The sequence below is a fragment of the Neopelma chrysocephalum genome, unplaced genomic scaffold (assembly GCF_003984885.1).
Source record: "Neopelma chrysocephalum unplaced genomic scaffold, ASM398488v2 Primary Assembly neopelma1_257, whole genome shotgun sequence".
NCBI lineage: Eukaryota > Metazoa > Chordata > Aves > Passeriformes > Pipridae > Neopelma > Neopelma chrysocephalum.
Genome location: NW_020897919.1, coordinates 207,091 through 230,821, shown reverse-complemented (window position 1 = coordinate 230,821; position 23,731 = coordinate 207,091). Strand labels below are relative to the sequence as shown.

Genomic DNA, 23,731 nt, shown 5'->3' with positions numbered 1-23,731 from the left:
GAAACAGGAGGAAGGGCTACCCAAGATCTGGACTCATTTCTCTCCCAGCAATGAATTAACTCATTCTACATGCCCAAGTCCTTTGACTGCTCAGAGACCAGGGCACTATTATGCTTTTTAGTGAAAATTGAGGGAAAGTATCCATTAGGCATCTCAGCCCATACCTTGTCATCTGTTATTTTTTTCTCCTTCACTGTTAAGTAGCAGACTCACACTTCCATTTGCTCCACTCTTGCTTTTTGTGTACTTAACACTTTTTTTTATTCCTTTTACAATCTGTACTAATCAGGAGCTCATTTTGTGTCTGTGCCTCTTGTGACTTTGCCCTTTCACGTCTTCATATTCCCATCTTCTTACCCCTGTTTTTCTTTTAATCCATTTTCTGTGACTTTCTTTTCACTCACATGCTTTTGAAAGCCATTGGTGCAAGTACAATATATTCATCTTTTACTTTCTCAGATTTCACTTATTTCCAAGAGAGTATGTGCTGCTGAACCCTATGGGTTTTGTTCTCCAGAAACTTTCCAAAAGCATCATCTGGGCTCTTCCAAAGCTTTTCTGATCCTGAACCTCAATGAACAGCTATTTTTCCTCACTATCCTGCACAGCTGCAGGGGGATTTGGAAAATGCTACTAATGACCCTATTTTGTTTTCATGGAAGGGTTGGTGTCATTTGGAATATGCACAGTTTAATCGGAATTGTGAGGGTTTTTTGAAAAACCTCCATAACCAGTTTAATTTTGATCAAAATCACAGGAGGACATATGACTCCCAACCCTACTGGTGTATTACTGAGCAGCTGTGCCTGAGACTACCAGGAATTACTCCAGTGGCTTTCTCTGCAGCCAGCTGGATTCTTACACAGGACCCAGAAGCCCAATTTCATCCCAGGGTAAAAAGCTTCTGCACAGGTCCAAGAGTAGCTGGCCAGGTCCTGCATGAGCTATTTGTGTACCACTGAAGATGATCAAGTATGCAATTAAACCAGGAGTATTTCTCTGAAACCACACAGTATTTAGCTACATTAAGACACAAAGAACGAAAAAGTCTCCAACTGTGCTACAATTTAAGCTTGGTGTTTGGGCCAGGATATGTGTGATATACAAACGAAGCTTTGGAAAACTCACTCCACATAACAGAAGTCACAGCAAGAAAGGTTTGCTGCCCCAGTTCACCAGTATCTCTGCCTACAGAAGCATTCAGAGAGTCACAGAAACTGAAGGCATGAAATAAGTGATGCAACACCAAAGTAAGAGAGAAGTGTTGTAAAACAGGTACTCAATGAGGTTACTGCTGTGTTCTGCACGTTCCAGAAACATGCACTGCAGTTCTCTTAAGAGCCATAGCATGTTTCCAAGAATTAAATCTATGCCAGGCTATCAGGTATCAATGCCACACAGCCTGACCCATATCCCAGAGGCCAAACAACACTGTGTTCCTCTACTGGCCTTGGCCCACAGCACAGGAACTCCAAGGAGCTGCTGGTCTGCAACAACGTTCCTCTTACTGACCTGAGCACTGTACATACAAATTTTAAAGGAATCCTCTTGTTGAACTTTGGCTTTACTTAAAGGAAACTATATACAATGCTGGTATCAGAAGACTGCTTGCTTTCACACTTGTAATTACCTCGTTTTTGTTTCATTAAAGAAGTCATGTCAGTTACTACTTCATTTCACTAAAACCAAATACAATACTGTTCATGTGCTCTCTCATATAGTGCTGTGGAGATGCAGCTGGCTGGGCCTGGTGTGCACCCCAGGACAGGCAGCAAAGACAGCTGCAGTACTGCTACTGCAGACTGAGGTATTTAGCTCTGCTCCCCATTGCTTCAGGCACAGATCTGTGCCATTCAAGAAGCTTCCATTTTTACAGGATGTTCTGCCATACCTTGCAGAACCACCAGGCTGGGTTGGGACAGCAAAGGAACACCCCTGTGGTGTCAGGTTGCCTGGTGCAGGTCTACCCCCCAGCACTGAGAGCCCAGCAGTGCTGTCCCCAGGCACACACTCACGTGAGCAATGCCGCACGGTGCAACACGTACAGCTCACGGCCCAGTGGGGAGGTACAGAAAGGGACAGCTCGAGCAAAACTCTGCAGCAGGGGGAACTCCAGCACATCATGGGGCACCAGGATGACACAGAAGTCTCTGTCCTGAAAAAGATTTGCAGGTAGTAAAGAAAGGCTCTGGGTGATCTGTGTAAGCTTTACACAACCCCCCCTGACTAGAGCAGAGGGACAACACTGACCATGGGGCTTACACTGCACACTCCCCCAGGCACTGCTCTGCCTGCACAGCACAAAGGAACTGATGGGCTCACAGAAGTGGGTCTTTTAGCCCCTATAGTAAAGACTCATTAACTCATATTCTGATATTCCCTAGCAGTCCCCCTTTTCCATTCCCCTCCTTCCCCTACTCTTTTGTTCCTCAGTAGAGTATTTCAGCTGCAAGGGACTTACAATGACCCTCTAGTCCAACTGCCTAGCAGGAACATTATCTCCCTGCCCATACCTATCTTTTCTCTTAAAAGATCCTGTTTTCTACCTTACTTTCCTTCTGCAGCACAACCTCAGGACAGTGTGTCTGCCTGGGATCCCTTGCAGCCAAGTGAGACCGTGGACAAGTGCAGCACATGCTACAGTCCAAGGAGAGGAGTAACTCAGCCCAGGGTAACCAGGCACAGCACACTCCCGTGGGCACTGACTCCCAAACCCTCTGGCTGCCAACTGCACTGCTGTCCCACCACCCACACACACCTTAGAACCTTCATTATACTCACTGGGAAAGCCTCAAAAGCATAATGCAAAAAATCCAGCGACCTGCAACCAAGAGCAGGCATTGGTCAATAAAGCACAGATCAGTCAGAGCCTATACACTGTGATATTTACAGCCCTGTAAGTGCAGGAACATTTACTCACAGCTAATCAGACAGTCCTGATAGATCATCAATAAGCAACTGCTGACGTGCATGCTGCACAGCAATTTCTGACTGCTAGTACTTAAAGCACCACTATTAACAAGAACAACCAGAAGGTTTGACATCATACCAAAACAAGAGGCTCTTCATTGAAAGGGGAATAAAAAAACCATTGGTTCTCATCCTGTTGACTCCAAGCTTTTCAGAAGCCATTCCTGGACTGTCACAGCAGCACTAGTACATAGCAAACACTGAGGTCACAACAGTAGTTGTTCTATTCCACAACAGCCAGAGTAGCAAGAGCTCTGTGACTTTCCACTCAGGAAGACCTGTCAGATGTGCTTTAGCAGACTAACAGGAACATCAATACTTTGAATTGTTTTTGAACACTTCTTTCCACTTCTCACCTACTGACTTAGAGTAATCCCACTCTCTTCTCCATGGTAACAGCAAATTGTGACATTTCAGTTTAAAACTACATGAGAGTGAGAAACTAGCAAATCCATCCTGTTTCTCCCATGTATAAGGATATCAAAGAGCTCTAAGCCCAAAGTTAAGATGAAGCTTTATAAAATAGTTTTCCATTGTAAAAATCTATCTTTTGAAGAAGTTCAGTATAGATACATTACCTAAAAACACTGATAAATCCCTTCCCCAAGACCTCTAATTAAGTTCCCTTTAATTACCTCAATAATCTAACTGAAAAGAGAAAATTTCTAATTACAATATCTATGTTGGAATAAAAACTTAAAACAAAGCTGTAAGTACAGATCAGGATGAGGGTATTCTATATTCACCCATATAACACATCTTCAAAACTAGTTAATACAATAGCTAAGCAGGGGAAAGGAAAATGCCACTACAAAGTTTTCTCTCTCTGGTATCCAATATCCTCTTGGCAGCAAGGACCACAAGAATGGAGGTGTAAGACTTTTCAGGGGGCTTAGAAAGGTATTAAATATCTGCAAATAAACCAGCAGTTCAGTTCCTTCCCATTTCACTCAGTGCACTAACAAACCACATAACAGCTCTGGATTTCGGAGATGGAGACATTTTGCAGTTTTACTGGGTAACAATTCCCCAGGAGCAAACTTCCCTCAGGGCTAAGATGCAATCACACCTACACTTCAACTCAAGTGCTATTTCTGGGCCCGTGCTCTGCAGGGCCAGCAGGAGCTCCCTTGGGACAAGATTCCAAGCTGCAGTCAGGATGACTTCCTGCCCTCCTTTACACATTTGCTTTGCTAATGTTTCTTGTACAAACAGGTGGACCAAGCAAAGGCAAGCCAGGGAAGCATACAAGCAAAATATCTGAAAACAGATCTGCAGATTCCTCAGCTGTGAGGAGAGGACCTTGCCTGACTTAATCTTGGGAGAAGTGCTCAGACAGGAATGTTATCTTCTCTAGATACCCATCTTGGAACCCACACTGTTCCAGAGATGTCTCCAGGGAAAAGAGACTGGGATCACAGCATTGAATGATAAATGCAGTGGGAAAGGCCTTGAACAGAAACAATGGTAGATACAAAGTACAGAGTATCAGAAGGGAGCAAAAAAAGGGACAGATCCTTATCCTAAGCAGGATACTATGGGCAGAGAACTTGAGAAGTCTACAGAGATTATTTCCTGACATAGGTCTCCATCACAGCTTTGAACTGCTATTTCAGTATAATGGAGCCATTCCAAAGCACATACCTCACCTCAGTATTATATTAGAATATAGCCATTTTATTTTTCAATAATTATCCTGCTCGAATTTTATTTTACACTAGATTGTCCATAAATTAACTGTTCTGGAACAGCCTTTCTGCAGTGTAATTGTTCTATTGCACATTCATTGATCAGTGTTTTTTTAAGTACAGCACAGACTTCTAGCACTGCATTTCTCTCTAAACTAGTTCCTAACCAACTCAAGCTATATTACTGGGTGTATCACTTGGGAAATATGCACCAAGGCCATGTGTTTGATTTGGTAACTTTAGATGTTTGCATTTGCAGCAGACTCAGAGTTCAACCCCCTTGGGTAGGTCCCCTCCTTAGTCAAAAAACAGCTTAATAAATAGAATTAGTTTTCAAGGAATTCTCCTTTTTATTCTTAATCAAGTTTACTCCTAAACTTACTTTAAGCCAGAGAAGTTCAGGAGTTTTCAGTCACCAATGACTACTACTACAAGCAGAAAGATGTTTTTCAAACAGCACTACAGATGTTCAACTCATCACCTATGAAATCCTTACACCTGATACTCCTGATACCTGCTGTCTGCAGACATGACATGGATCTGAAAGCATGGAAGATCCTGGGTGTGCTCAACTGTTTTGTCTACTTTTTGTAAGTATGTTTTATCTGCCTTTATATGATCTCTAAAAAGAGCAGGGCTCATTTATGACCAGAAAGGGACAAAGTTCCTGAAGAAGCTTCTGCTGATGTGATTGAGTATAGGTTTGCTTTCCAAGTGTATAGAGAAATTTGGGAAATAAGTGTCTATACCCCATTTACAGCCTTGTTCTAATCCACCAGGATCTAAGAGTCCAAGGTCAGCATCAATGATCTTAAAAGAAAAACCCTTTGTCCCCCCCTGTAGCAGATCCTAGAATACGGAATCAATTCCTCTCAGTGACAGGAGACTGAGTGTTCAGAATGACTTGCAGAGCAAAACCCAGCTTTATTGCCCCATCCAGGGAGATGACAAGTACTGTGATATTTGGCTCCTCTCCCAGATAGTCAGCTTTGGAATTAGTGTTTCTTCAGGGAAGAAGACGCCTTCTTCCGTAACTTCAACTAACATTTTTTTCCAACAAAAAATGCATCCCTCACTTTTTATCCCCACAGGCCTATCAGAGATGAGAAGCTGCAGCTGGAGGCTGACAAGTTATTACTGAAGGTAAAAGAAACAGACAGAAAAAGGGGTCAGAAGAATTCCCACCTAACTGCAGCAGGTGCTGTTGCTTTCTGGTTTGCTCATAACCTGGCAAAGGTTATGAGCAGGATAAGAGGCTATTCATGCTCACCTGGTTTCATACTCCTCATCAATACACAACAGACGGATACAGAAGGCATTGGAGGCTCCTCTGTACACTGGATGAAAAGCTCCTTCCTCCTCAGTTTCAAAGGGATGTGTCTCTGAGGCTTTCAAATCTCTGGTGCTGCCTTCATCCACTGGCAGCTCAGTCTGGGAAACAGTCGTGGCCTCGTCTTCCTGCAATAGGAGCAAAACAGAATTACTTACAACTTCTCAGAAGGTATTTTCATTATTTAAGGCCCCCATGCTGTCTCTCCTCTCAGGAACTCTCTATTCCCACCCCTGTGCTGCCTGGCTGCTCAAGAGGAACTGGATGGGAAAGTTTGCCCAAGCACTAACTGTGCCCACCTCCCTCCAGCCCCAGCCAGAGCAGGTTCTGATCCGTGCACCACAGCAGGCACATGTGGGCCCGTGCAGGGGACAGGAAATCAGCAGTACCACCTGTCCTCATCTCTGCCAGCCCTGCTCCTTGGCAGCTCCAGGAGGGATTGGCACTGCTGGGCACGGCAGCATTACCTGCACAGCTGCACCTGGACCAGGAACACGTTCTAAGTCCCCACATGAAACAGGCGCTGGTTTTTGACTTGTTTGGTTGCTTTCATCTTCACCTGAGGAAAGAAAAAGAGACTAAGTGCATAAGGCTTCATAAAGTGAGTTTAACCCTCAGAACCACAGCAACAGCTGGAACAGGCAAGGCTACCTCTACCAAGAGATATATTTTTAATAACCACAGTTAATACAGACCCTCCTATAGCTGCTTGTCTACAACTTCATTAGACCATTCAATCTCTAAGCAAAAAAACCCCAGGGAATTAGTTGTAAAATAAGACCTAACAAGACAGTTTGGAAGTAATTCTTAAATCATGTATTATATGTCAAATTTTTACCCCACCTGAGCTGAAAAAACAGGAGTCAATGTATTGATTGGTATCTTAAACCCCACACCTGTCACTAACTTGTTTTCTCGTGATCACAAGGACAAGCAAAGGCCCTTCATTCTCAGATTAGTTCCTCTAAAGGAATTGAAATTCAGATTAAGACCTGGTTGAGTCAGAACTCTTACTAGTGCAAAGAGGGACAAGATACAGGGACTTACACTTGCTTCTCAATTGCTAAACCCAATCAGTCCTTTAAATGCTGTTTTACTTTGTGTAGAATTGTTGCTCTTGGTCTATTTCCTCCTTTTCCTCTAAGAATGTCCCTCCTGTGCCACTCTCCTTCGATGCTGAAGGAACTGCTTGAAAGCACTTGGTCAGCCACTGCAACTTTGTGTATGCATAGGATTTTTGTGCCAAAAAGACACTCGCTTGAGACACATGAGGAACTCCCACAGCAGTAGTGACCCCAGGCTTTGGTAAGCTTTTGGACATCAGCAATATGAAAAGGAATAAAAGCAATCCACAAGAAGGCACTTGACAACCAAAGCAATGGAAACCAGGTTGAAATCTGCTGACAGATCCTCAGTAACACTGCAGTAACATTGCAGGCTAGGTCACCCCCACCTGAGTAACAACGTTTTTGTGGGCAAACAGACTACTAAGGGGAAAGGATGAAGTTAGTTGTAGTTGTCATGAATCAATATTTAAACACCAGCTGCTGAGACACACATACACAATGCTACAGATATATATACACACATACACAGCATTCATACAGCATTCCTGGGCAAGTGCCTAAGCCAATCAATGCAAGCACATCTTAGGGATATTATGTAAATATCACTATACACTGGGGTTTGCTATTCACTCCCCTGGTCAAGGCCAAATCTAGAGTGAGTATTTAAAATATTAGGAAACCCTAATAAAAACATCTTGCTTGCTAGACAGCAGGAACTGCCATTCCAGCAAATGTTACACACTCCAGAGAAAGCAGTTCCCAAGTCCATGTGGTGAAGGATTATGTCTCTAAAGTAGATGTGAGGGGACGGTATTGAGAACAAAAAAAATCGTCTGATAATGCATCAAAGGCCACATTTAATGTTATGGACCAAAATTATTGTAATCATCAATTTGGAAAAGAAATATTGAACTAGCAGGGAACCCTATATATTGCTCCAAATACCCACCAAAGTTATCAGAGTCAAGGGTCAGCTGTTGTCTTTTTAGCCCCTGAACCTACAGGTAGCAGTTCTGCCATTCCTTAAGTTGCCACCTCACTAGTTTTGCTGATACATTCACAGTTTGGTTTTATATTTAAAACTAAAGCCTGCCAATAAATTTTAACGAATAAGCTCTTGGGGTGTAGGTATCACTGCTGCAGAACACACACCAGGCAAGGACATCCTTGCATTTGAAAGCTCCAAGAACACAAGGAAGTCAGTTTCTGTGCTCTGGGAAGAACAAAAACCAAAGTCTTCAGAACACAGAATTCTTCCCTCCTCTCTCTGAACTTTGCCTTGGGACACCCCCCGAGCCTACATTCACAGACAGAAGCATTTCTTCATACAGTAACAGGCACCTTTTTTTTTTTTTTGAAGTACCTCAAAGGTTTAAAATAATTTAGCAAAAAGTATTTAGAAAAAAAAACAAACCTGTTATCTGAAAATCTGTTTCTCTGTCAATAAAAGGAGTGCAGACACAACATGCAGGGCAAGGAGAAACACTGGGGGGTAGGAGCCATGGATTCTCAGGGGTACCACAGATGTGAGCCTTCACAGAAATTATCAAATGTCATCTTGATTAACCAGCTCCATTTCTCATTACAAACAGCCTTGCAGGTGTCAGAAGTTAATTAATACAAGTCTCTTGTTGTCATGTAAATATTGATATGTTGTTTCTGACTTTATACTAAAATGCAAATCTTTAATGGCTCCAGCATCCACTCCTGTCAGTCACGGCTCCATTGCTGTTTGCACACACGCTGCATACGAGTGACTGGGAAGAGCAGCAATACTGTCACACTAAATCAAGTAAGGACCACAAACAAAGAGAAAATTAAAATAATTCTGTGATTGCTGGGCTGTTAGCTGAGGTACAGTCAGCAGGATCAAGAAGTCAGTTCACCATGAGGCCTGATGAAAAGCCCTTGAATCATTCCCACTGCATCATGTTTTCTAGCAACTAATTCATGATGCCATATAGAGTAACGACCAAATTACTGTAATTACCCTGAAACCTAAGTGGCATATCAGTACAGACTGTTGTATACTCTTCCATTATTATTCAGTATTACATTTTCAAAGGAAAAATAATATCAACCTGCAGTCTCTACTTAAAAGCTAAAGAGCTTGAGAAAACATCCTTTTTAAATGTGGAAACATAAAAATTACTGTACAAAGGAATGCAGCTGGCATTTTAAATTCCCAGCCTTCAGATTCAATAAAGCAAAGTCCAGATCCTCTATGGATGTCAGGTCAGTGAACCTCCACTGCCTTCACAGCAGGGGACAATCTGGCAGCAAGTGTTCAATGCAGTGGCTGCAGAAACCCTGCACTCACCAAAACAGCTCCATGGGATCAGCCATGGGTTTGCAATACCAACAACCTGGACAGAACTGACACTACAATAAATTCCAAAGATACAAGCCAGCCCTTATGTTGGAAAGGTTGAACAATGAACTACTGGGATGCAATTCTTCTGTGGCTCTGCATTTACAGAAAAACCCAACCCACTCCAAACAAGGCAATTTTATTGAAGATGTAATTTGAAAAGAGAATTAAGAAGTCAGAGGAGGGGAATGATGCTTATTAGTTGGTCAGCATTTTTTTTTTTACAGTAAACTTAGTTATTAAAATAGTGGGCTTTTTTCTTTCCCTTTTTAATTTAAAAGAAAAAAAATGAAACATTACCATTTTTCCAGAAAGTTTTCATGAATGAATACTGAAGTGAATTTTATCAAATAGCCATCCTATAAAGCATATATTCTCAATAAGCCCTGATAGACTTCTTGTGACAAGCTCCTGCCTTATTGAACAGGTATCAGAAAGCCAAGTAATAGTAGTACATATTTGATTTGTCTCCTTTTTCCTTTCTCTGAAATTCAACTACCACAGCCTTTAGTTTCATCTCTCCTTTTTGGCCACGCTGTTTGGCAGGTATAAACAGCAACTTACGCTGTTACAGGACACCAACACATATTAATTTATAATTGTTTACATTCTAAAGTGTGCAAAGCTACAGCAATAATTTTAATTACTATTCAGTGATAAGTGAGTTTATGCTCTTGAGCAGTATATAGCAAATTTTACTATTAAATTTCTAGTTGCTCTGTCTCCAGGAATAGCACCAGAGCCAGGCTCTCAGCTTATGATATTCAAGTTTCTTCCCAGGTGTCAGATCATTAATTATTTGAATTCAAGCTACTTGAAAGTCTACAAATAGTTCTTTTTCCCCAGAGCTGCTCTTGTCATTCCAAACAAAGGGGTCTTACGAAGGCAACCAACAGCATTGTAAACTAGCATCAACCATCGAAACTAACATAGTTTTTAAATGGAGAGGGAAAAAGAGATAAACACACAGGACTGCTAACCATGCTGCTGAAGAAATTCCTGAAAAATCACTCAGATGCCAAGTTCACAAGAACCTGAACAAAACAACTGCTCATGCTAAGTTTTCGCAGTTAGAACATGTCTCATAGATTCCCTAAATAAAAAGTGTAACAGCTGTATTGTTAAACCAGTAACCACATATTCAGGGAAAAGCTCAGCAGCACAGAATTTGCTGCAGAACACAGGTTACAGCTTGCAGTCCCTGGAGAGGAAAGCAGACACCAGGAACAGCCACAGGATGGGTGAGGCTGGGAGGGAGCCCTGGAGGTCACCTTGCCCAAGCCCCCTGCTCGAGCAAGGTCACCCAGAGCAGATGGCCCAGGATGGGGCTCCAGCTCATGAGTGATCTCTGTTCCTACCTATGTCTGTCACCTCTTCTGAGCTGACACTCCTTAAGCTGCAGGAGCAGAGGATGGTACAGGAGGAGACAGGCAGCTTCCTCCATCCCCTGTGTGCAAGATACTTCTTTGCAGGGGAGGGAAGTCCACAGAAGCAGCTCCAAGACCTTCCCCTCTCCCTTTTCTGTTCCGTGACTGCCAGCTCTGAGACACCAGCTGGCGATGGCCCTGCAGCTCCCTGGTTGCCTTTTTTTGCCTGCTGCTTTGTGTTCAGACAAGCAGATACATAACCTAATGGTGGGGTTTTTTATTCCATTACTGATAATTAGTAGGCAGCAAAATGTTGCCCTTCTGCACAAAAAGCCCTTTGACACTGAAAAATAAAGATGACAACTGTAAATCATTTATATGACACTTCTGTTGTACAAACAGGTGACATACTCATGGGTTTTATCACTTGTGGTAAGGTGGCTGTAGATGTGTTGCTGTACCATGCCCAATATAAGACTAGAATCAAGAGACAGTCCCTGATCTCCCAAAATCTCGTAACCCAGGAGACCGCAAACAATAAGCAAAGACAGCAGAAGCTGAACCAAAGGGAAATAAGACAACATGAGTCAAGAGGACAACACACCAGACATGGTTAACCAGCTGCTTGGCTACTGACAGACAACACACCAGCAAATTTCAAAATCAGATCTTCATTGAACAGCACAACTATATCTAACTGACAGAAAATACACCCCATGCTTCAGCTTTCCCAAACTTGAAGCCCATGTTTACCCCACAGCTGGCACAGGCTAGCTCCCCACAAACAATAGTGGCTTCTGAGTTCAAAATCAGTTATCAAAGTTCCCCTCCTGAATTAAAAAAACCCCAGGCAACCTGCTCAAAGACAAATAGGTGAATTTGTGTTTTCTTGCTAGTAAACCTATATCCTTTTCTAACCTTCTGTACAGCCTACTCAGAAGCTAGACACTAACACTCCTTGAATCCATCTAGCACTTCGGAATACAGATACCTTCTTGAACACTTGGCTTCCGTGGCACTTGGAGAACATCTTCAGCATGTTGTTTACAGAGTCCATGGAAAGGTCCTAAGTCAAAACACTCTTGAAACAAGGAAACATTCACTTGAGAACATAAGCTCATGAATCCTACTGCAGTGCCATCAACCTGAAATATAAAAGCCTCATCACAAAAGAGCCCGTGATTTTAGGTCAAGACAAAAAAAATTGAACAAAAAACTTCTGAAACAAAAGCTAGCATTCCATCTCTGACTGTGTATAATGGAAAAGTATAAAGGAACTATTTCAGCAAGACGTAAAGAAGCTTTTTTATTTTTTTTCCTTGTAATGTGTGTATTAGGACCTCTGAGGATTTCTAAGTCTCCTGTTAGCTATGACTTGCAAGGGCATTAAGTTTATATATATGGACCAAATAGTGACCTATTATTTTAGTAAAACATTTGTTACAGTAAATAAAAAATATACCTTCAAAAAGGCATCATTTGGCTTTAAGTTACAGCACAGCTGAACTAAAACCTGGATGCAGCTCACTGTAATTGTTGACTCATTTTTGGACACTGCTTTCTAGCTAAAATTGTGCACAAACTGAAAAGTGCATCTTATCATCCTATAAGATTATTCACTCAAGAAAGCAACTCTATATTATATACATGGTACCTAACACAGTACTTAGTGTGTATTATTTGCAGCAATTACAAGGGCTAATTATTTTTGAGTCCCAAAGAACTCCAAGAGCTGGTCTTCAAACCAAACTGCTCTGGCAAACGTGGAGGCAGCAGCACCCCTGCAATGCTGGAACCCACGGTGCCCCGGGTGTCTGACTGCTGCTGCAGTCCTCAGCAAGGCCCTCTGACCAGGGAGAACTGGCCTGCTGGAAGGTTTCTGGGTTTAAGTTAACACGAGTCTAGAAGGAAGCTCTTCAATTTTTTAGTACTGTACACAACTATCTGGTGAAACACACATTATCAAAATATATTTTCTTTCCACCTTAACGCACATAATGAAAGCCTTTATAAACCTAATGAAAACTCAAAGGCTGCTTTTGTACAGCTGTTTTATCAGGCCATCAGTGCTCCAATAAAGACCCCAAAAAGTATGACTTTAATTTTTCTGCCCTCAAACAAGTGATTGTTTGTTTGCCTTGTTTGTGTAACCGACGAAGCTGGGGCACCACAGTTGCCTGGCTGCTATGTAATTTCAGGCCCAAGGCTCAGCAGAGGCTGATTAACCAATCCATCTACCATATGTGCAAAAAGAGGCTGCCAGCTTCATTCTCCGCAGGGAAAATTGGCATCCATCGTGGTTTGCGTGGAGGAGCCTTCCCAATCCGTGGCAGCAGCAAGGACAAACTCTGAGGGCCTGAAACACCTTTTGCTGGTCTCACATGGAGCTCTGAACACGCAACTGAAATGTATTATTTATAGCAGCAGCCCTTTGCAATGTGCCATTACACTAATGGTGTATTGTTTCCCATTTGGCTCCCAATGGCAGTGATTACATGTTGCAGCTTTATAAAACCATTTGCCACAGAAAACAGACTTCAGGAATTAAGGAGGTTATATTGCCTATCACCTTGCAATACCATGCACAATTACTAACATGGGAAAATCTTAACAGGAATTTTCAGCAGGATAATTATTACCACCTCTGTCTTATTTAAATTAATTCCTGGGTTTCGGTCTCCAATTCAGCACAAATCGGACTGTCTGAGCCAGGAGATGGAAAAAATCTACAGCATTTTAAACTGTGAAAGGATTACTGGCTACTCATTTTCTCTGGGAAAGAAAACAGGTCACCTATGATGCAACTGTGGCAACATGGTTTTTTCACGATGGTGAAGTGGTCCCAACTGCTTTAAAAGAATCCACATAAGAACAAGGAATTGCTACTTCATTTCTGAACTGGAGGTATCACTTCTAAAGACAGACACAACCTGCACTGTGAAGGGCACCAACTGGGTGCAGATCATGAGCTCTACCTTTCACAGGTGAGCTGCTGATCTCATTCCCTGAGCTAGAGTGAGCTGCCACTCAGGACATCACCACCATCAGAGAAAACCAGAGCTCGTGGCAGACTGACCTCACAAACAACTGCCTTATTTTCTTCATCTTGATGTTCCATGAGATCAACAAGGAGATATTCACCAAAGGTTTTTTTCAGAGTCTTACTTTGGGGTGTCCAGATTAGCATGAGATCATCATGATCTTCCAACCTACAAAAAAAAGAGATTAGGTAATGTCCTACAGCTCTGCCATTAATAGGTTCTGATGCTTCTCTTCTACTCCATTAGCATATGGAGAAATATTACAAATATCTGTTCCAAAGTCTGTGCCCACAAGTAATTTCACCTGGAACACATCCCCAAAGCACACTAAAGTAGGAGTTTCAGCACCAGAGGAGAAACAGAACCACTCCCAAGAGGCAGCACAACCCAACTAACACTTGGATTGCCCAATGCACATACTTTTCTTTCCCTAACAAAATACAAGGAAAGCTCAGTTCCAAGTTCTCCTGTCTAAGGCATCTCAGGCCAGGTGGCCCAGGGCTTTAGGCCTCATTTAAAATAATTATATTCACTGAGCCCAATCATCAGGTGGTTAGAGTTGGCAGAAATCTCAAAAAGCTACATCAGTGCAATTTAGAAAATCAATTCTCAAAAACACCAAGGAAGAAAACAGTGCTTTGGTGTACAGGAACACAGTGCTGAGCAGTGGCTTCGTGACTTATTACCCACAGCAGTGCCAAGTCACCCAGCACGCAGAGCCATTGTGCTTTTGTAAGGTCAAGGTAAAGCTCCACCACTAAAAGAGACAGAAAGGCTCAAGTGCCATTCCCACATCCCTCTGCCTCAGGAAGGGCTCTAAAGAGGTGGGCACCTGCCAGCCAGGCTTTATCTGCTCTGCTGCTCCAGCCTGCTCTCCCTGACAGCATCTGGCTGCTCCAAGGTGTGGTGGTGCCCTCACACAGACCCCCAAACTGCATGGATTTTTAGTTAAGCAGTCAGAGACTCTTTCCCATTAAACTGCTTTTCCTGGGTGGGACCAGTATAAGTCTGAAGAAGTCCCACTGCTTTTACCAAAGCAGTGACAATTCATCCGTCACACACCCTGGGACCATGGCTTTAAGGCTGATGGCAAACCAGCTCCAACACAGAACTGCTGTCAATAACATGAAGCCACTTGTATTTAACTCTCAGAAAAACGCTGGAATTAAGTGGTGAAACCAACAGTTCTGCACCAAAAGCAGCAGAGAGAAAGCAGGGCTGTTGTGGGCTGCCAGAAGGAACAAATTGCACTGCCGGGAAACCATCCCAGCTCCGAGCAGGGAGCAGGAGGGTACCTCGGCTATGACACCAACACAGCGGGAGACAGGCGGGCCCGGGGATAAAGGAATTGCATCAGGAAGAGTCACTTCAAGCCCGGGAACACATTTATGCTTACTGGAAGAGACACAGCACCGCTGCCGGCCCGCTCGGGAGCAGCCGGAGCCGCAGGCGCCGGGGAAACACGTTCCGGGAGCGCAGCCGGGAGCGCTCCCGCCGAACCCTCCGCACAGCCCGTCCCGGCTCCGCATCCCCGCGCGGTCTCTGCCGCCCCCGCGCGGTCCCGGCCGGGCACTGGGGAACAGGGCTGGGATGCGCACACCTCCTGCACGGACAGCCGGGAACGGACACCGGCGCTTCCCTCGGCTGCGGGGGAAGCACGAACCTCCTTCTGCAGGGAGAACCAGGGAACTCGTGCTTTGCGCCAGGCTCCCAGCGCCCACGTAAGGAAGTGCCTGTATCCAAACACCTGTAACTTGGAGATCATCGTTCCACGCAGGAATCCAGAAATACAGAATAAACAGATTCTCACTGCCACTCTTCATACATTCATGGATTTGGGAGGAGCCTTAAAGTTCACACAAATAGGCAAAAAAGATTCTGTTTCTCACTGTATCAAGCATGGTCTGAATTCCCAGGCACTGCCTGACTCCAGTGGAGGATGCAAGGATAATCCACGTGGTCTCCAGACGGTTTTGCTGCTCCTACACACTAGAATGGAAGTGACCTCTGAATAAGATCACCTTTCTACCTGGGGCCAGGGACCTCTTGGATTTTGACCTTGTTCCTCCCTTCTCCTCCTCAGGCTATCTGTCAAGGCTCTCTTTTCACTCCAGTTACACTTGATCTTTAGAGTCTGCTCCAGCCTAAACAATCCTGTAATTCTTGTTGTCCCCACTGCTGGGCAAGGCCTGGGACACCCAAGGCAGGTCTGGGGGTGGCTGGGATGGGATGGACAGTGACAGAACTGCTGCAGAACCCAGGCTGGGCAGCACCACAAGCACCTGGCCAGCCAAGGCTCTCCCAAGTACAGAAAATATAGCACACCATCAATTAGCTACCTATAGAATTAATTCAAAACATGCAACTAACATGAAATTCCAAGAGCAATAAAACCCTGTAAAAACTTCAGTAATTCACAATCTTCCTCTTCCTTCACAAGCAGTATCCCAAGGGAAAAGCTCTGGTGGGGTTTTCTATTATCAGAACTTCACTACTGCAACACAATTAACTAGTAGAGCAAATCTGCTACTGAGCTATCAAACCTCAAAAAAACTAAACTAATGAAGGGGTAACAGAATGCAACTGTATTCTGTTTGTGGGGTGGATAATAGACACACACCTCCTGTAAAGGGAACACTGTGCCGAGTGCTCCAAGTCCCCACATGGCATTCTGCTCCATGGGGGACACAGCACGAGGCTGCGCTCCAAGGTGCAGATGGCAATTCCTACAGACTGACCCCATGACAGTCAGTGGGGCTCCACATCAGCCCACTCATCTCCCTGCACATTAACCGTAGGAACACAACTGTTTGTTTTTTTTATTTTTTAATATCTTTCACCAGTACCATAGTCTTAAAAAAGCTAAAGAAACCCTCCGAAAACCAGTAGCTTACCAACATAAAATACAGAACAACTCCCCTATTGCAAGCACATGCAATGAGCTGTGACTCACACATGGTACAAACCCAAGAGTGACAGGATCTAGATAAGTTATCAGCAAGGACCTTAAATATCAAAGCTTAGTGCACTGAGTTCTGGTGCACACAACCCATACATCTCACATTCTAAAAGCCAGATGGAGAGAGTAACTCCAAAATTGATGGTTAAGCAAAGTACCAGTTTACAGCTGCTTTCCCCCCCCTCTATAAGCAAGAGAAGAGGGAATAGAGATTACCCTAATCTCCTCTCCCTCCCCCAGAACATGTTGCTAGGCAGGTGGCTGGGGACAACTCTCACAGATGAGTCTCTAAGGGCTCCACTGGCCGTTACTATGGATGCCAGCCAAGCACAGAGGTGAACACAGAGGGAAAGGAAAGGCAAAGCATATTCTGCAAACAGAAATTAGCTGACCCAGAATCTACTGATGGACAACACTGAAGTATGAATATCACCAGGTCCTGTGTAATTTAAGAGGAAAAACAGTTTTCTAGATAGTTTTCTAATAATAAAAGAACTAAAGTAGTTCAGTATTTGTAACAAACTACAGAAATCCCAGAAAAGATGGTCTCTCTTGTCAGGAATATTGGTATAGCCTAAGTAACAGCTCCAGTCACATAAAAGTCACATTCCGTTGACAATATCCAATGGCCATCAAAAGAAAATACAATTTAAACAAATATAGTTGGAATCAAGACATACAGAAAGATTTTAAACACCTAGGAATCAATTAACCTACTGATACCTTCTGAGTATTGAGGTCCACTCACTGATAGGTGTTAGACAATTCAAAAACCTGACAACTGTACATTGAGATAGCATGAATAAGCTTTGTAAAACTGAAGTGTCCAGAGCTACAGCAGGATGGTGTGAAGTGTCAAAGGTCAGGCCTTGGGCTTTTTTCTTAAACTGCTCAGAAGTCAAGCAACAGGATATCATGAGCATGGACTACAACTATGGCATATACAAACTAGAGGAGCACAAGCTGCAGGCTTCCTCAGAACCATTTTGTAGAGTTAAATATGTGCAATAAGACATTTGTCAGAACCCAGCCTGAGCTGGCAGCATGAACCAGCTCATAAACAAAAAGGTGTGGCTTTACCAGGCAGAGATACGAGCTATGCCCAGTGTGGAATTACCAGTACAGAGCACCCCCATCCACATGTGATAGTGCCCCAGGAATGCACATGTCCCTAAGCTTCATTTTCCACTACAGGCACCAGAAATGCTAATTTAATCACAACTCTGCTATACAGCCACAAAGCAACACTTACATTTAGAAAATGAAAAAGCAACTCCAGAATAAATAAAATAAAATTCTTGCTCCATAATACATTACCCTAGCTGCACTCTCCTCACTGTGAAGAGAAAAACAAGTGACTCAATGTGATAGATACAGGTTCTATTTCAACCACACTACAGGGAAGCATTACCACAGTAACCACACAGAGAACCCCCAAGCCCCTGGGCCAGAATCCCAGCATTTCCCCTGTCCTGGACACAAGGCTGGCACAGGCAGAGCACAGACAGCAGGATTCACATGGCAGGAAAAACCAAGCCTGGCAACAGTCAATACACAGGTAGAGATAACAGGCAAGGCTGCCGGGTAACACGTGTCTGCCTGGTGTGCTGCAGGCTGAGAGGAAGGGAGAAAGTAACCCAGTCTCACTGCTGTAATGGTATTTATGAGTGGGATCCCACCTCAGGAGCAAGGCTCTGTTAAAGGCACACTGCATGGGCATAACAAGTCTCTGCTCCCCTCTGTGGCCATCAAAACAGATGATGCAATGGAGGGAGAAAAGTGTTACCCCATGATTTTCTTAAGCCCCCTCAGCAAGGCTGAGGAGGCTGCTCCCCTGAAACATACCCAGAGCCAAGGTACGGAGCACTTCCACAGAAAAAAACATGGAAGAGAATTACTCTTCATGTCTGAATGACTACTGGAACTAGGGATTCTCAGATAACAGGCCTTCCTATCAGGCTTTGCTCAACTGCTCAGCATATGACATAAGAGAAAATTAAAATTAGGTTGGAAGAGGCTTCAAGAAACCTGGAAACTGCACACACTGCATCTCCAGCAGATCACAGAATAAACATCACCAACAAAAGTGTTCTTTCTACACAGCAGACTAGTTTTACAAGAAATACAATTGATCTTGCCATGAAGTAGAACAAAACCAGCATAATCCTAGAACTACTTAGGTTATAGCAGTTGAACTAGGCTATGGATGGTGCAAAGCAGAAGAGAACACTCCTCACACTCCCCCAGGACATGCCCACAGCAGCAGAAGCTGCCTTACCTGGCCCGGCGCACGTGCAGCCGTGGGTGACACCGGTGCCGGGGGCACACGAGCAGGGTGAACTTCTTACCCATGGCTGATCCTACAGCAGGAGGCATCACTGCAAACACACCCCTCATGCCTCGCTCTGTGAATGACAAAAACCTGTTAGAGGCAGAGAAAATTCTTTATGCAAGCTTTAAAAGTGATCAGCAGAACTGTCTGAGGAAAACAGTTTCAAACTTCAGATTTGGAGCACTTTGCCATCTGTGGTTTAAGTCAAGCAATGGAGATAAAATGATAGCACTATAAACATGAGAATTGTCAATGGAGTCATCTAATTAACCCAGCATTCCAAACCTGAATAACCTTCAGAGCAATCAGAAACTGGCAGAATTAAATCCCTATGAAAATACTACAGCCAATTCTCTATGCCACTGGAGAATCTGTCAGGACTTGTGATGCTGCAGTGAAGCTGATATTTGTTGCTGGCTGGGCTTGACAAAGCCCTTCATTCAGCTCCTGTTTTCCATAGTTGAGGCACCACTGCAGAGTCTTTTAGCGTGACTTGGAACTATATGCCTAGAAACTGGCATATCAGAAAAGGTTCCAGCTCACTTCTGGAGAACTCCAAGCAAGAAATCATTAAGTACATGCTTGGTTTATTCGTCTGAGTTCAGGACTGAAACTCCAAGCCAGGTGCTGTTCTTTGATTAAGATGTGCTTTTATCTTTGTACCTCTGTTTTAAAAGAAATAATCTGAGTTTCCTTCCATGCCTCCAGCAGCCCCTCTGAGCCTCACTAGAGTGTCCTCTCCCCATCTCTACTTGCTTGGCTAGGTAAGACAAAGTGCCCAATTTCAATCTCTTGGCTCTGTTCAACCAGAAATCTTCACAAAACTTGCAGGAATTGATCTTAATCCTGTTTGATGTCCTGTTTCTGGTAAATTTAAAGACTGCAGGAAATGGACACACTGCTGAATGGCTGCTGGAGTGAGCACAGAACCACAGACACCTCCTGCACAAGGGATGCTCACAGGAGGATACTTTCAGATTGTGTTTTCCACATGGTTAGAAACTGATAAATGTTCTCAATATTAAAAAACCCACCATAAAACTCACAGTGCCTATTAATGAGATTGAAATTGTATTAAATTCCTACCTAAATGTTCCTCAGCTGGTATGAAGAGAAGTATAAACTGCAGTTCTGGTAGTAAGATGAAAGCTCTCCTGGACAAATGACACAAATTTATTCAGTCTTTCATCATTACACCTATCAATGACAGACAGCAGCTAGTCTTTTAATATACATCTTTTTTTCTCTCCAGTGTCTCTAATCTTCCTTCATGAGTCCACATGGCTCAAGAATTAAAACATTTCTGACAAATTAGATCAAACAAAATTCATCTGGGCATTTTTTACTGTTTTTTCCTACCTTATTTCTCTCTAATTCCCTAATCCTTAGATTTCAAATATCTTTCTTTTTATATCAGTTCCCCAGTGGTGAAGTATTAAAGATGCCAGACCTCTGCTGGCAGATCTGACCTGGCATCTGGATGAGCTGACTTGATGTGACAAACTGTCAATTCAACAGCAGCACCAAGTGCAGCTTCCTGTTTATGCAGCAGACTCTGGGCTACACCAAATAACCTGAGCAAACACAGCAACACCTTGTGCTGCCTGTACTGTAATCTGCAGCCTTACCACATACTCTGTGGCTAACAAACTATCCATAAATTACCTGGGAACAGGTGTATCCCATGAACATCTACAGCTTTCTAAGTTTCCTGCTCACTCCCATGCTTTGGCTTTTACAAGTGGAAACATAGGAAAAAGAAAAATCACTCTGCCTTGCAAGTGCAGTTCTATTTGTGTGGGAAATGACAGCAAAGCTACAGCTAAACCAGACCAGGGCGTGAGAAGTGTGCTTGGAACTGCCACACCTTGGTTTCCGAGCAATACAAGGTGATGTGTTACAGCTCCTGAGCCTTCAGAGAGGTTTCATTCAGATGCAGCACTGGTAAATCCCACAGCCTGTCCCAGCCATGGCAGGAGTGCACCTGCTTCACCACACAGTTCCACGGGAACTCACCTCACAGTGTCCCGGGAACAGCCAGCTGCGTGTCCTTCCTTTGCCACAAAGAGATGCATGAACAGTGTGTTCAGAGGCTACAAGACAAGGAACTGAAGTCTACACCATGCAGCTAATATTCATTACATCAACCCAAGCATTAATATACATTTTTATTTCCAGTGTATATGATCTGCACTCAAAATGAGCAGCTTCATGAAATAACTTCAAAGCATGTGTGGATAAATTTATGTGATATTGAAAGTACTTTTAATAATTTTGTGCTTCTGCAACATTTTTACTTTACACTCAGTTTACTATTGTTGGACTGCAATATACACTGGACATTTCATAATAAGCAGTATTAATTATAGACTAAAAACATTTAACCACAATAACTAGCAACTAAATCTTAACATTAACATTTGGCTGATAAAGACATTCTTTTTAGGTTTAAAAAAAACAAACACAAAGCTCACTTCCCATAATTCTAAAAATATTTTTTAAGGTAGTAAGAAAACTTACAGATTTTAAGACTATATCATTAGACACATTTAAATACCCAGGCAGAAACAGGGCAGACTAACAGACACTGTTATCCTATATGCCTCCAATTAACCTGGAAAACCCCTGTGCTGGAGTGGCAAGGGCTATTAATTCAGCTGTTCTCCTGTATATTAGTGTGCTGGGTCAGTGAAGGTCCACCCGTAGAAAAAAATATTTCTACAAAGAATATTTTAAGTGGGAAAACCTGAGGTCTTCTGAATAGTTTACTATTCAACTAAAATGTCATGGCTAGAGTCACCAATAAACTTCAGCAACTCCGGAGCAAGAAAGATATCAATAGAAGCTGCAGTACACAGACCAGCACAAAGACAACAGGCTATTGTAACAAACTCCTAAAGCCATTTCTAAACATCCGGCTTTTTGTGTGTTTCTCAAAAGCAAAAGAAAAATATTTTGTTGTTGAGGTCCAAGAGGAGGCCCAGGAAGCCAGGCTTGGACTGTCACTGTTTCTGAACAGCGTTGGTAACCAGACAGTCCTGTAAAGCATCTCCACTAATCCAATTCTGCACAAGTCAGTTCCCAGATTAGACCTTCGATCTATCTTATTTCTGTGCTCAAGGAAAAAGACTTGCCAACTAGACTTTGCAAAATCTTATGTTCAGATGATCTCAGTTTTGTAAAGCACACCTGCAAGGATTTAACCTGCAGTCAAACCGACAATCTCACCAAGTTATACCCTAGAAAAGGTTCAGTTGTTCTGCCAGGGCAGAAGCATAAAAAACAGACTGAATCTTCTGTACCTGTTTTAGAAAACAATCTCCATTCTAGCAAAGTCAGATCCCTGCTCCCTGTGTTTCAAAGAACCTTTCGCTCCTCTTTACTTAGGAGTAGCAATTAATTTTTCTGTCTTTTCTCTCTGTTTGCCCCTGCAGTTGCAGTCAGCTGCAGCTTTGGTGCCTCAGCCCATGTGGAACAGGCTGCCTGAGGCAGAGCCGGCAGCACAGAACCCCTGCAGCAGCTGCACCTCAGTGAAGCGCCTGTGCCTGCACCTTGCCTGGGCACAAAGTGCTGCTCAGAGACAAACAAAGCCCATTACAAGGAAATTTGACATCTTTTTTCTACACTCCTCTGGGCTGCAATGACTGTTTCTTTTAAGAGCACACAGCATTTTCAAATATAACTGCTGTATCTGTCACTTCACCTGCAAGCCATTGCTTAACATCTCAACACACCAGAGAACTGATGAGTGTTCTAGACATAACTGCAGTACTGCCAACACCTTGTTATGCCATGTGCTGCCTACCTTTTAAGTGCTTGGGGTTATCATTTTCCATATTTTCTCAGGACCTAGTTCCCAGCTATACTGAATGATGGGCAGCATTTGAATCCTAAACTTCTAAGGGCCTGATTCTAGCCCATAAGTCTTAATAGAAATTCATCCACTCGCCCGAGGAGCCTGTGTGGAAGCTGCCATCACAGAGCAGAGAGCAGCAGTCTCCACACCAGCACAAGAGTTTCATATGGAATCAGATCATCACCTCTTCCAGCCTAAAGGCCTCAGGTCTACCAAAAACACATCTTAAATGCCCATGTGTATTTTTCATACCTAAGCCTTAAATGAAAACTATAAGTCACACAATTTACTTACAGTGCACTTATGGTTAGTGTAGTTTTTATGCAGGAATGGTTCCCAGCTAGCCTGATCAGTGATATTCCAATTTGGATAGTCCAGAAAGGCAGCATGGGCTATAACCTCATTCTTCTCATTGCAGAGGGTCAAAGCAAGATTTGATTTTTCTCTATGAAAACAATTGAATTTTGCAGAAGTTGAAGAAACTCTACATAGAAAAGCATCTGACAGAATTCAGCCTGCTAGAACAGTAAAATTAGCCAAGTTCAAAAGGGTCCCCAGAATCTGGCCTCAAAACCTCATCACCCACATCTTAACTTGACATTATTGCTTCACTTCCAGACAGAATGTTCCAACATAACACTTGACATCATTTTTCAGATCCTCAATCATCATGAATTTGAGAAGCAAGATTTAAATGCTCCCTCTTCTCTGTACGTTTTTTCAAACATTGACTTGTTCCCCAAATAGCTG

General features: G+C 43.2%; 1 protein-coding gene across 4 annotated transcripts in view; it reads right to left on the bottom strand.

The window, feature by feature from the left end:
* CFAP61 (cilia and flagella associated protein 61) overlaps nt 1-23,731 on the bottom strand; it is a 93,430-nt gene that overhangs the window by 66,653 nt on the left and 3,046 nt on the right. For all 4 annotated transcript variants that reach the window (XM_027704156.1, XM_027704157.1, XM_027704154.1 and 1 more), the window contains 10 exons: nt 23,276-23,426; nt 21,142-21,218; nt 20,212-20,279; nt 19,072-19,198; nt 13,870-14,002; nt 11,785-11,938; nt 6,456-6,547; nt 5,929-6,116; nt 2,782-2,821; nt 2,016-2,155 (listed from right to left, as the gene is read on the bottom strand). In XM_027704156.1, the coding sequence (XP_027559957.1) occupies nt 2,016-2,155; nt 2,782-2,821; nt 5,929-6,116; nt 6,456-6,547; nt 11,785-11,938; nt 13,870-14,002; nt 19,072-19,198; nt 20,212-20,279; nt 21,142-21,218; nt 23,276-23,426 (1,170 nt within the window). The remainder of the gene's footprint in view (nt 1-2,015; nt 2,156-2,781; nt 2,822-5,928; nt 6,117-6,455; nt 6,548-11,784; nt 11,939-13,869; nt 14,003-19,071; nt 19,199-20,211; nt 20,280-21,141; nt 21,219-23,275; nt 23,427-23,731) is intronic.